Source organism: Dipodomys ordii, unplaced genomic scaffold (assembly GCF_000151885.1).
Source record: "Dipodomys ordii isolate 6190 unplaced genomic scaffold, Dord_2.0 Scaffold71, whole genome shotgun sequence".
NCBI classification, from domain to species: Eukaryota; Metazoa; Chordata; class Mammalia; order Rodentia; family Heteromyidae; genus Dipodomys; species Dipodomys ordii.
The window spans coordinates 4,549,128-4,562,652 of NW_012267287.1; the positions used below are offsets into that span (position 1 = coordinate 4,549,128).

General features: G+C 52.3%; 1 protein-coding gene across 3 annotated transcripts in view; it reads right to left on the bottom strand.

The window, feature by feature from the left end:
* Slc2a9 (solute carrier family 2 (facilitated glucose transporter), member 9) overlaps window positions 1-13,525 on the bottom strand; it is a 68,687-nt gene that overhangs the window by 9,356 nt on the left and 45,806 nt on the right. For all 3 annotated transcript variants that reach the window (XM_013023963.1, XM_013023962.1, XM_013023964.1), the window contains exons 8-10: window positions 10,423-10,533; window positions 6,922-7,023; window positions 5,850-5,925 (exon numbers count right to left, since the gene is read on the bottom strand). In XM_013023963.1, coding sequence (XP_012879417.1) covers window positions 5,850-5,925; window positions 6,922-7,023; window positions 10,423-10,533 — 289 coding nt within the window. The remainder of the gene's footprint in view (window positions 1-5,849; window positions 5,926-6,921; window positions 7,024-10,422; window positions 10,534-13,525) is intronic.

Sequence of the window (13,525 nt, forward strand, 5' to 3'; positions counted from 1 at the left end):
CGCCTTGCTCTGGGTCTCTACGGACAGCCAATGCGGGCCCCAGCCTCTGGCTATTTCCTAAGATCACCAACAGGGGGCACTGTTAGCATACAGGAGAACTGTTGGGACTAGAGTTGGGGTCTCTCTGCCCTGCCTCCCTTTCCACTTCATGGCAGTTCTAGCTAAAGAAGTGGAAGCTGCAGAGACCACCACCACCACCACCAGCAGCGGCAGCAGCAGCGGCAGCAGCAGCAGCGACAATGAGCCCTGTCCCTAAGCCTAGCCAGACACAGGGAGCCACATGGCAAGCCCAGAGAGAGCTCCTTCTCCCGGGACTGCTCTTGCTAGGACTCAGCCTGTACCTCTTTCGCTGTTTCCCTGAACCCTAACCTTCAGCTCTGTGAACATCCATACAGACCACTGCTACTGAAGTCCCAGCCACCATCTCCTGCTGGACCCTTGGCTAACTTCAGTTCATATATAAGACGCTATGTAAACAGCTCGCCTCAAATGCTTCCTTCTCCAAGGCTCTCACGGTTGTGGTCTGGTGGTTGGTGACACAACCACAAATTCCCACCGTGAGATCCCACCACCACCTCCATTTCTAGATCGCTACTGTGAATAATTCACACACGTGATAGCAGAATTAAACAAACTGATTTTAGAGAAATCAATATGTCCTGAGCAATGACAGCTAATTTTGTTTTACATGTTTTTTTTAAAATTATGACTACATGATGATTTGGGGCCAGGATGTGTCTCTTAATTTATGGATCTAATTATATTAATGTTTGTATACCTGTTTCTTCTACCCAATGATTTCTGCTTGGTCAGGAAATTAATTTACCTGCCATTCTGCTTTGTACATATTTTTCTGACTCCTGAAGGAAAAAGAGTCATGGGGGGGCGTGTGTGTGTGTGTTTGTGTGTGTGTGTGCAAGACCAGAACTCAAACTTGGCACCTAATGCTTTCACTCATTGGCTAGTGTTCTACCAACTGAGCCATGCCTCCAGCCCCCATTTGATTTTTTGAGAAGTGGTAGTAGGGTTTGAACTCAGGGCTTTGCACTTTCTAAATGGGTTCTCTATTGCCTGAGCTATGCCTCTAGTCCTTTTGCTCTGGTTATGGTTGAACAAGGGTCTTGTTTTTCTCCAGTGGGCCTAGAATGCTGTTCTCCTATTTCTTCTTCACTGTAGCTGAGATAAAAGGCAAATGCCACTGCACCAAGCTTTCTCTGTTAAGATGAGTCTCACTTTTTTTTTTTTTCCGGCCTGGGGTAGCCTGGAACTTTGATTGTGTCAACCTCTGCTTTGGAGTAACTGATATTGTAGGTGTTCGGCGAGTCACGTGGTTTGATGTGTGGTCGATCTGATGTCCTTGGGTGGAAGCCCAGGCCAGTCAGGGGTCTCTCCCAGGAGTCTCTCCCAGTTCTAGACAGAACTGTGCAGGTGCCTGTACCCACCGGGCGCTGTGCAGGGAGATTTCTTCTCAGCTGCTTGGGGTCCAGTGTGTGGTCTACTGCAGACCCCACCTCCAGCCCTGATCCCTGGCCAGGCAGCTCAAGTCCTGCTGTGGCGGTGAAGGCTGCTGAATGGAAACCCTCATCAGTGTGGCCTGAAACTCAAGAGTCCAGACTCTACCCGGATCTGTGCCAAACCAGGGACCCAAGCTTGTACGTGTGACAGAATCAAAGAGTCACGCATCAACAACGTGCAGGTAATTACAGGTCTTCCCTCATCTCTCTCTCTCCCCTATGGGCCCAGCACATGGTCTATCTCCCCTGTGGGAGGAAGTAGTTGGCAGTAGATGTCTTCCACTTCCTCCTCCGTAGATACGGCAGGCATGTGGCTGGCATTTAGCCACATCAAGGAAGAGTGTGGTTTTGACTGTTGCACTTGCCTCTCATCTACCTCCCTGTCTCAGATCCTTCTGCGCTGGACCTGTCTTCCAAACTCCCCATGCTCTGCTGTGCAGCCCAGAGCCTAGCTAGGGTTCTCTGGTCCTCTTAGGCTCAGTACTGGCCAGCAGCAGGGCAGCCTCCACACCCTGGCCAGCGCTGTGAACCCAGTGAACCATGTGAACGCTTTCTGAAGGCTCCACAATGCAGACAATGTATGACTGTCTGCAGTGGGTGTCTGGCCCCGCAGCTCCCCCTCCACAGGTCAGGTCTTCCCTGGTGGTGTGATAAATACACAGTACATCGGATCTTCGTTCCAAGTTTCGGCCACAGAGCTCCCGAAAGCCTTGGGGCACCCCCAAATAACCAGAGTAGCTGCTGATATTTGCATCTAGTCCTTTCCTAACACCTGAAGTTTAGGAGGTGACTGGGGGTGGGGGGCGTCCCTTATTGAGATAGAAGTCAGCCACGCTTAGGGCTGGAACTTTGGGTCCCATCTTCAGGAGCTGAGCCGGAGGTGGGCAGACAGAGGCAGGCAGGTCTGCTCAAACACTCCAATGTGAATACACTTGCCCAGTCTTTCTATGGAGTCAGGAAATAACAAATGGAGTTGCTGCGTTTCTATCCCAGTGCAAGGGAGCCATGCCCTGGGCTCTTGGGTCTGGTCGGCATCTCTGCCATCACAGTGGTACAAACTCTCCCTAGACGGCTTCCTTGGGGCTGAGCACACAGTCAGGCCATAGGAGGATTTTGTTTCCAAGCTGGAGTCGACACTCGTCCATAATGATTTAAAAGGTAAAGCTCTCTTACTGTGCTTCATTTATGAGATATTTCTGCCACTGCCTCTGGGTTATGTACACAAATAAAATATGTAACAGGAGGCTGCCTTCCTTGTTTTCTTTCTTTCCTTCTGCCTAATTTCAACTCCCTGTCAAATTTCCTTACATCGATCCGCTCACCAGACTTACTGCCTGGGGCTCTCTCCCGGGAGTGCCGCTCTTCACACGGAGTCGCGGGAGGCAGAGCCCACGGGAGGGTTCTACCTTGCACCCCTCAACATCTCCGTGGCCCACTTGACCAGGGTGACTTCTCTGGGGCTTTTTGCTCCTTCCTGTCCACTAAGGTGGAGAAAGATGATCTCCCGGTTTACACGGCAGCTTCTCTGAGACGAGGAATTTCCAGAGGGCCTTGATCTGTGCAGACAGTGTGAGTTTCCATACTGCTTCTCTGGTCTGGTCCACCTGTGGCCAAGGCTGTGTCTAGTTGTGCCAGGTAAACACAGGGTGTGTGTGTGTGTGTGTGTGTGTGTGTGTGTGACAGAGAGAGAGAGAGAGAGAGAGAGACAGACAGACAAAGAGACAAAGGGAGGATTTCAGTAGTAGATAGTTGGGGGTTAACAACTGATAGGGAGTGAGCATCTCAAACTTCAGAGATACAGCACACGACAGAGCTATGAGAGCTATGTGTGCAAGCAGGGGGTGGAGCCAACCACCATGAGAACACAGAGGGCTGGGGCTGGGGGAACAGAAAAGGCAAAGCTCTGTGGGTGTGCTCAGCCACACACTGGCAGGTGAGTAGCTGCAACCAAGTGGGTTTGTTCAGGGAACTGGGTGGGGAGGAGGGTCAGCCTAATCATGGAGACACAAGGGAGGCCAGCTGTTCCAGGAAAAGGTAAGATGAGAAGCACCAAGTCCACAGCATATAGCATGACATCCTGGCTATTGGTGCTCTACCGTCCTCCGGGACCCTGGCTGGTGTCTCATTTTTCTCCCTGTGTATCTGTCTTGAGAAGTCTATGCCTACAGATCTTCATGTAGACCTCCCTGGAGCTCAGGATGAAGCAGAAATTCTTAGTGAAAAACCGTAGATGCTCAGAGCTCTGTTCCAGCATACCCCCCTTGCTGCCTCTGAGGGCTCTTGCTGTGGTTCTTGCTGGGTGCTACCTGGAGGTCCTGACTTAGCTGGCATCCGCAAGACCTGAATGTGATGTTTGCTGTGGTGTTTAAAGTTCCTAGGTGTGTGTGTGTGTATGTGTGTGTGTGTGTGTGTGCGTGTGTGTGTGTGTGTGTGTGTGTGCTGGTCCTGGAGATTGAACTCAGAGCCAGGGCACTGTCCTTTAGCTTTTTCACTCAAGGCTGAGGCTCTACCACTTGCGCCATACCTTCATTTCCAGCTTTTTGCTGGTAAATTCAAGATAAGAGTCTCACAGACTTTTCTGCCTTAGCTGGTTTCAAACTGCAGTCCCCAGATCTCAGCCTTTTGAGTAAGCCACTTGCTTATGTGCAGATTTGACCAAGTGAAGTGAAAAATGAATCTGAATAAGAAAATCCAAGCCATTTCAAAAAGAGCACCTTACATTCCTGCGCATACACGATGCAGCTCAGTGGATGTGGAGAAGCTCCCGCATTACCCACAGTCCTAATCACCCAGTGCGGACCCGCAGCCTTTCCCTGGAGGGGAACGGTGCCCTCCAGTGAATGGACTTGAGCGAGGGGGTGGAGACTGACAGTGTTGGAAGGTGGTATGCTTTTGTCGGAAGCTGCATGGCATTGTGGGAAAGTAAGCCAAGCATCCTCTGTGGAACTGAACAAACACTACGCCTCCTGAGCGTGTGCAGTTTTTCCTCAGTCACCATCTTGGATGCCCAGGCTTTACTGTTTTAGTTCAGGTTGAAAACCACTGTGCAGCCCAAAAGTTCTTGCAGTTTTTAACAAAATACCTAGCCTGGGGTTCCAGCCCCAGGTTGACTTTCAATTAAGAACTTTTATTTTTTTCAATAATGAGATTTCAACTCAGGGCCTTGAGCTTGCTAGGCAGATGCTCTACTGTGGATCTGTACCTTCAACCCTTTTTGTACTGGTTATTTATGAGATAGGGTGTTACTTTCGGCTAGGAGTGTGCTTGGACTGTTTCCCTCCTATTTTACATCTCCTCCCGTGTTCCCATTACAGCTGGGATGACAGGCGCACACCACCAAGCCTGCTGCGCTTCGGTGACAGTGGGAGAGAGCTACGCAGTTAGTGTGAAAGGAATAAAATAGCCTCGTTGTGTGTGTTATACCTCGAATGTTCAATCTGGACGAGAATGCACCCTCGGATGCTAAGGAAGAACTGGGGAGCTGTCTTCATGATTTCACCTCTCACCTGTGCCTTGGATTATTTAAAAAACCTGACAGCTTGGTTCTGTGTTATATTCACACAGTATCGTCTGTGCACCAGAACAGGGCCTGGAACACAGTTAATGCTCAGTAGGTGTTCACTGCCCACACCTCGGATACACAGATGCCTGCAACAAGTGCTCAGGTGCTCCTGCGCCTGCTCCTTGCTGCCCCTCCTCCTCCCTCCAACCTCTCAGCAGGAAGTGGGCATGTGTGTGTGTGTATGTGCGTGTGTGTGTGTGTGTGCACGCGTGCTCAAGGCAGTTCTCACTGTATGGCCCACTCTGACATCCTGTTACCACACCGAGGTCTCTGAGGGGGACACACATTGCCATTCATTCGTCACCAGTGGCCTAGAAGCTGGGCCATGGTGACCCATGGAAATCAGCAATGCAAACAGAGAGACCCAAGTTCAGTTCCACCCCTTTCCATAGGAACTTTGTTTTCCACCCCCACAATAATCAAGCCAAAAGAGCCATGGACGGAGAGAGTGCATCCATTATTCCCCGATGCCCGCATCACCCTATCTTCCGCATTACCCTGTGCCTCGCGGTGGCACAGACCGTACCTTGACTATCTTTGATCGTCCATCCCAGACCCATCCTCATGGGGCTCACAGCTCACTGGCGCTGTCACGGTGTTACACGTGACCCGCTTGTCTTTGGGTGAGCACCCTCCTCGTGCTTTCGAGGATGCCTAAGTAAGGGGCAGCAGGGACACGCAGGGCTCTGCTTCTGTCTGCTCCCATCTTACCGGGGAGCTCCCCCACCCCGTGAGGGGCTCCGGGTGAGGCACAGCGCAGGAAGGCCCCTTACCTGGTCCACTGCAGAATGAGGCGATGGCGGCCAGGATGCACACGATGCTCAGGTAAGGGACCCAGGGGGCGCGGTCCTGTGGGGAAGAGCCATGTGGGCAGGGGCGGGGCTGCCGTTAGGAAGGGGATGTCCCCACCAGCCCTCTGATCCCTAGGGAGATGTTTCCATTCTCTGCTGCTCAGTGACTTCCTGCTTGTGGCAAGCCACTGTCACACACCACCGTGCTAATCCCCCATGCCACACACACCACCGTGCTACACCCACTTCTAGAAATGTCTGGACAGTAAGACCAGAAGATGAGCACCCTGCCCAGTTTTTAATTCCATCATTCATTTTTGAAAACGATTGCTGTGAGCTTGGGGTGAATGCTCATTCAAAACACTTAGTAAGTGTTCAATTAATGCCCCTTGCAGGGGCAGAAAGAAAAGAGGTGGCATATGAAATCTGGTCTTAGGGTCCAGTCCCAGCTCTGCCACTGCTGAGTTCTGTAACCTTGGCCATGCTACTCACGGTAACTATGCACTGGATTCCTCATTTCTAGTGAGGGAGGAAAGCAGAATATTGTAAGGATGAAGCATTTCGGCATCACTTCCCCTAACCAGCAGACACTCCCTGAGCACCCGTTCCAAGTGCATTTCTCATGGAATCCTCAGAGCATTTGTGTGTGTGTGTGTGTGTGTGTGTGTGTGTGTGTGTGTGTAGGCACAAGAGGAGCTGACACAGTGAGTGGCTTGCCAGCCTAAGGAGCTCCAAACGCCAGCCGCAGAGCTCCTGCTGCAGCCAGAGATCATGGTGAGCCGGGAAGGGGACAGCAGGCACCGTCTGGCACCCTCTGCTGGAGGGTGAGGGAGCTACAAGAGACCCCTTCGGGGCCACCGTGTGCAATCTCGTCCACCCCACAGACTGGCAAGCTGAGGCACACAGAGGCGACCCATCTTGCTTCAAATCACACAGCTCCTCAGTGGCCGTGACAGGACAGAGGTCAGAGCTCTGGTCTCCCCACGCGAGGATCCACCCACAAGGCCACCGGCCTGGGCTGGAGCCCCTCCCTGAAGGCATGGCAGGGCCTCACCTGCAGAGTCAGCGCGGCGGTGAGGATCCCGAAGAAGAGTGCCATCAGCCCGAAGCCACCGATGAGCAGCACCCTCCTTCCCAGGCGCTCAATGACCAAGCCCTAAGCCACGGGGAAAGAGCACAGGACGGTGCGTGATCAGTCCGCTGTGGGCAGCAAGCAGAGGGACCTGGCCGAGGGTCAGGGGTCAGGGTTGTCTGACACTGTGACAGCCCAGTCACTGGCCACTTTCTCCCAGACACACGCAGAGAATCATTCTGAGAAAGATCATGCTGAGAAAGAAGAAGGGGAGGCAGAGAGACTCCATCTAGAGTTGCTGCTGGGGCCCCTCTCTTCTTCCTCTCCAGGACGAAGTAGACCTGGAAGAAGGACCTGGCCACCCCAGCCCTTTTGCCGCCTTCCAAGCCAGCTTGCTTACAGGCAACTGCCCTGAGCTTCTCTGCCTTAGCTTTTGTGGGGACAGATGCCCGGGGCTGGGCATGTGGGGCATCTGGGCATGTGGAGGGAGTTGTGGAGAAGGTTCTCAGCTTCTCCATGCTGCCCACATCTGGACGGTCAGTTCCTGCTGGGTATGTGATACAGGGAGGCCAGGAGCAAGGATGGCACCCATCAAAAGCCAGAAAAACAACGCTAACTTCTCAGAGGACTAAGGAAGCCGGCAGATTCTCTCCCCCTCCCAGCAGTGGCTGGGAAGTTCCCAAACTCTTGCCCTCTGTCATCCTGGTTATTTATGCTAAGGTTAGAGCTGGTCGAAAATGCCTGGCCAAAGGTCATAACTGCTGTATTATTTACAGTGACAAGGATGTAAAAAGAAAAATAAATCCACCAAGACCTGAATGGATAAAATATATACTGGAATGTCTAGATGCTAAATATATAGGAATTAACATACTTGCATAGAATTGTGAGATATATATATGTATATATCATGTGAAATACAATTATGTTAAACTAATAGACCCTTTACAGATATATACAGGAAGCATTTGTAATGGTTAACTTTGTGAAGACATATGCAAGTATTATTTCACTTGCTGGTGTTTTAGTTTTATAAGTTGAGCTTTTTTTTTTTTTCACTTACAAGAAGGGGGAAGACAAAAAAATACCAGAATTAGTTTATGGGGATGCAAATTCCTGTCCCTGAGTTACAGTCTTCATTCTTTTACCATCCCCAATGCCACCAAGCAAACCTTCATAACCATGTAAAAATATTTTTACTGCAATGCAAGGATGATGTAGTCATTCTTGAGGCTCCTAGGGCAGGGTCCAAATAACTGGACGACTGGGAACTTTGTGCCAAAGTGTGTTAGAGGACGTGCGCGTGCCCCTAGTGACCTGAAGCTGACATGAAATCCTTCTCCCCCATCAAACTCCCACTGCTGTTACTGGAATACCACGGTGCGTTACACTGTAACCGCCTCGACCCCAGGGACATGCTACACTGAGACTAATTCACATTGCAGCAGTGGGATGGAAACATTACATAGTCACCCTGCAGTGGATGCAACACACGTGCTGCATTGTTACTCTTAGGTAACACTGTAACTGAAATGAGCAGGGTTTGAAGGTTTCTCCAGCTGGGGGTAAAGCTCCTGGCAGAGCACTTGTGTAGTCTGTGTGATGGAGTGGGGGGGGGGTGTGGTTTTCAAGTGAGCCTTCCCCAGTCTCAGTATTTGTGAATGTACCCCGCACATGGAGCAGTTGAAAGCCATTATTTTCTGAGCATGCCCACATCCAGGGCCTGTGTGGGGGGAGGGGCTTGCGTCATTTTACTGATGTCACCTGAGCAAAGTGCAGAGAATGTGTCCTCCCTGACAGGGAAACAGCTTCAGGGGTGCCGGGAGCCTTCCACGGGAGGATCTGGACTCAAGATGAACGGTGCTTTGGAAGTTACTGAAGCCAGCTGGGTGGGGTGGGGGGGTGTCGTCCGAGTCCCTGTGCTCCCAAGAGAGCCCTCTGGGACTCCTGAGTCCAGCGGCCTGCACCCCGCCTGGAGTGCTGGGAAGCTGGTGCCAGCCCTCTCTGGTCCGCCTGGTCTGGGCAGTGAAACACCAGCAGTCACATTGTGTTTTCTTGCGTGTGTCTGAGTTCAATCTCCCCTTCTTGTAAGGACAGTCATACTGGATTAGGGGTCCCATCAACTCCAGTATAACTCCATCTTGGCTGAAATAATGACATCAGCAATGACTCCATTTGCACATCAGGTCTGATTCTAAGGTGCTGAGGATTTGAAAGTATTAATTTTCAAGAATCACAATCCAACCTATAATAGTATTTATACGTATCTATTCTAAGCATGATGCATTGTGGCATGATCTTTGCAAAGCCATTTGAGATAGATCTGTGATCATCTCCACTTTCTTTAAGAGAAAAATGGCTATCAGCGAGGCTGACAGACTGGCACAAGGTCACCGAGCTAGTCCATGAAGGTCAGGAGGGCACAGAACCCAAACACTCTCCTGTCCGCTTGGTCACCTCCAGCCATTTTCTTCTTTAAAAAAAAAAAAAAGAAAAAGGGCTGGGGCTGGGAAGGTGGCTCAGGTAGAGCGCTTGACTTGCGCGCATGAGGCCCTGGGCTCGATTACTCAGTACCACATAAGTGGAAAAAGCCAGAAGTGGCACTGTGGCTCAAGTGGTAGAACGCTCACCTTGAGCTGAAGAGCTGAGGGACAGCGCCCAGGCCCAGAGTTCAAACCCCACGATGGACAAAAAAAGGGGGGGGGGCTAGATCTGTAGCTCTCACCTGTGATTCTAGCTACTCAGGAGGCTGAGATGGGAGGATCTCAGTTCAAGGCCAGCTTGGGTACAAAAGTCCACGAGACTCTTATCTCCAACGAATTAGCAAAAAGTCAGAAGTGGAGGTGTGGCTCAAGTGGTAGAGCACTTACCTTGAGCCAAAAGGTGAAGCAGAGTGCTCTGGCCTTGAGTTCAAGTCTCAGTAATGGGGCACGCACGCGCGTGCGCGCACACGCGCGCGCACACACACACACACACACACACACACACACACAGGATCCTGAATCCACTAAGGCAATCATAGGAAACATGCAGGTGACAGTCACAGCTCCCAGGACTTAGGCTGTGAACATCTTTAGGGGTCATTATTTCTTGTCAGTTGCAGACGGGGCCATGAGAATGCCCATTTTACAGATGAGCAAATAAACTTAGAGCTGTTGGCCTGACCACCTATCAGCATGAGAGCAAAGACGTGACTATCCCATGCAAGGGGAAACTGAGGCAAAGAGAGTATCAGTATCACACAGCTGCGGGGTTCCTGAGAGCCAGGGTTCGAATCCAACTGGGTCTAATTCCAGTCTTGGAAAGGAGTTGTTAATGCAGAAGGGAAACCCAGTGGGTGGATGACGTTGTCACCGTGAGTGACATCACGTGCAGTGGATGGGGAAGCTGCGCTGTGTGCTGTCTGAGTCCTCACAGGGCTGCCCCGGCCCGCCGCGCCCCCCTCCTCCCCTCCCCGGGGCCTTCAGACCCCCAGTGACTCACCGAGAAGATGGAGGCCAGCGTCTCGATACCGCCGGTGCTCAGGGTGATGTACGGGATCTTCTCCTGAGCGATCCCAGCATTCCCAAAGATGCTGTTGGTGTAGAACCAGATCTGCAGTGTGGGAAAGAGCAGGAGGGAAGTCAGCGAGAGGCCTTTGTCTATCTAATTCAGTGCTAGAGCCACGCGGTACCCTTCCCCGGGAGCAGTCCTCACACGTTCCTGTGCCCAGCTGATCTCCCTCACCATGAAGTGTGGCCATGAGATACGGAACTATTGCTTGGCTGCCAGGAATCCTCTTTATTATTATAATTTTTTTTAAAACAGAGCTTTTCACCACCCTTTTGATTGTTCTCTTGCCCTTCCTCTTCCTTTCTGCTGGATGGTAGGTGTGTTGGCTGGAGCATTAGGTGACGTTGGGTCAGGACAGCTTTGTGAGAATTAGACTGGGTCCCTGTCCCACCATTTATCTCCCACTAGAAAACCGTCTTTATAAACCTATCAGGTGGATGTGTGGTGACATTCCCAAGATTGTGCAGCGCGTAGTCTGCCTACCTAGGCCTAGAGCCCCTGGCTTTGGGATGGAAGTGACCTAATCAGTGCTGGAGCAGGCAGTGGGGAAGTTACCCTCTCCTCCCCCGATTGGAACAATTGTGTAGTTGATTATCCAGACTTGGGTACATCTGGGAGAAGTAATAAAGACCTCAGCTCCACGAGGCATTCGATGAGGCCACAGCAGCTCCTCCCCCCTTCTGAGACAGCAAGCCTGCCCTCCTGTGTAGGTGGCTGTGGGGGTGTCACGTGACGCCAGACCTCCTCCTCCCTGAGGGGAACATGGGCTGCTGGGTAAGAACTTGGAGACGTGGTTCTTTCTTCCAGTAGCTGTGTGGCCGCAGACAACCCATTCCTCTCCCCAGGTTCAAACAAAACCGCAGAGCCGTCTTGCCTGTCCTGTGTTATGCCTGTAACTAAGTGAGGTGGTCACGATTCTGTGCCCGCTTTGAGTCAGGGTCAACAGGTGGGATTTGCAGACTTGCGTTTGCCGCAGGGCGGGCAGGGAGCTGCCCGGCTGGCATAGGTGATTACGGATGAGGAGGCCTGGCCCGGACCCCGGGGCATGCCGACAGTCTGGCAGTTACTCAGCCGAGCCCGCACTGTCAGAGCTTGCTGTTCCAACCTGTCAGGCGCAGGGGCGGCTGGCTGGCGCGGACGTCGGCTTTGCTTCTGGAGGGAACGCTTGTTCCTACGATGTTCTTCTTGTGACCAGCACGATTATTCATGATGTATGAGGAGGGAGGAGATTTAGCACCTAGTTAGCACCTCCCTGACTGGTTAGGTTTTAAGTGACAGAGGTTTCAGGCACACTTAGAAATGGAGCACCAACTGCTGCAGGGAGTTCCTGGTGGGCATCCATGCGTCTATTAATGGGCATGGGTTAAACAGGCGAGACAGGCACCAATCCTGCGGTGCCAGCCTCTCATTTGGGTCAGCTCATCTTAGCCTCTGTCTTTGGTGTGATCTGAGGCTGTGATGTCTCGAGTCCAGAGTCCAGAGTCCTGAGGACAGTGGTAGCACTATGAGCAAAGCTGACTTCATTCCAGAATGCCTCCATGTTCTGGAAGCTAGAATGCCTCCGTGTTCTGGAATGAGACACTGGATCTTCCAAAGAGAAGTCTCATGATTGGATTCTGGGATTCCAGAAGTTGAAGAGTCTTTGTGGTGGGCTGGGAAGGTGGCTCAGTGGTACAGTGCTTGCTTAGCATGCTTGAAGCCCTGGTTTCGATTCCTCAGTCTCACACACACAGAAAAAGCAGGAATAGCCCTGTGGCTCAAATGGTACAGTGCTAGCCTGGAGCAAAAGAAGCTCAGGGACAGTGCCCAGGCCCCGAGTTCAAGCCCTGGGACTGGCAAGAAAGAAAAAAAAAGAGTCCTTGTGTGTGGTCCATATGCCGTGGCAAATATATGTATATGGTTTTGCTGATGCTGCAGCCGGCTACCTGGCGCCAGGCGGTGGGATGGGGATGGCCGGGCAGAGAACAGCCAACCCGAAGCTGAGACCAGCCAAGCTGAGCATGCACCGCTGCTGACTGCGGGGTGTGTGTGTGTGTGTGTGTGGTGAGGTGGGTTTTCCCAGCAGAGTCTGCGCCTCTGTGGCTGCAGCCCCGCCCAGGAGGAGCTTACCCGGCTACGTGGGTCTGGGTATGCGCGGGTCTGGGTATGGGGCCAGGGCTCCCAGAGCTCTGTGTGGAGGAGTCCCAGCTCTGTCTAAATGTCTTGCAAAATGCAGAATGTCCTTTGAGATGCCAAGTGTGAGCTTCCAGAAATGGCAGCTTCTCTCTCCCGTCCCAGAGCGTGGGAAACGGTCTGGCTCCTTCCCTCCCCCGGCCCTGTCTGGAGGAGAAAACAGCAGGACGTGGCCCTGGCATTCTGTATTCTGCTGACTTCACCCGGCCAAGAGAAAGCAGAACACGGAGTCCTACGGCCTCATGTCACCATGGCATTTTGGAGAAGAGAAAGTGGTGGTGTTGAACTAAAGCAGAGCGCACCTGCGTGCAACTCTCAGAGGACCCCCTTCCTTGTCACTGTCCCTCCCCTTCCCTCCACACCCCCAAACACACCCTGCTGGCCTGGGTGGGCACGGGCTCCTGCTCATCCCACAGAATCACAGAGCTGTGCCACCCCGGCTGTGAAGGCCACTGATGGCTGCCCATCTGCCCTCCTCTGGGCTCAGCCATGCTCCCACGGAGCTGATACTTTGCCTGTGTGTTTGTGTGTGTGTGTGTGTGCACATGCGTGTGTGTGTGTGTGTGCATGTGTGTGTGCATGTGTGTGTAAGGGTCCCCTCCAGGCTCCATCTTGGCGAGTGGCCGGCCTGATGTGTGTACCCCATCTTGGATGAGTGACTCAGACCCCAGGGGAATCCCAGAAGCAGCGACGATGACAAGCACTGCACTCCTGGCCCGGGAGATTGTGCCTTCTGGGCACAGAGGGTCTGGAGCCTGACGGTGAGACGTGCACCCAGATCCCAAGACACTATGGAACCCGTGCTTGACTCGAGCCCAAGTCGCAACAAGTTGAAGCCAGAGCTCAGCCCAAAGGACTTGTC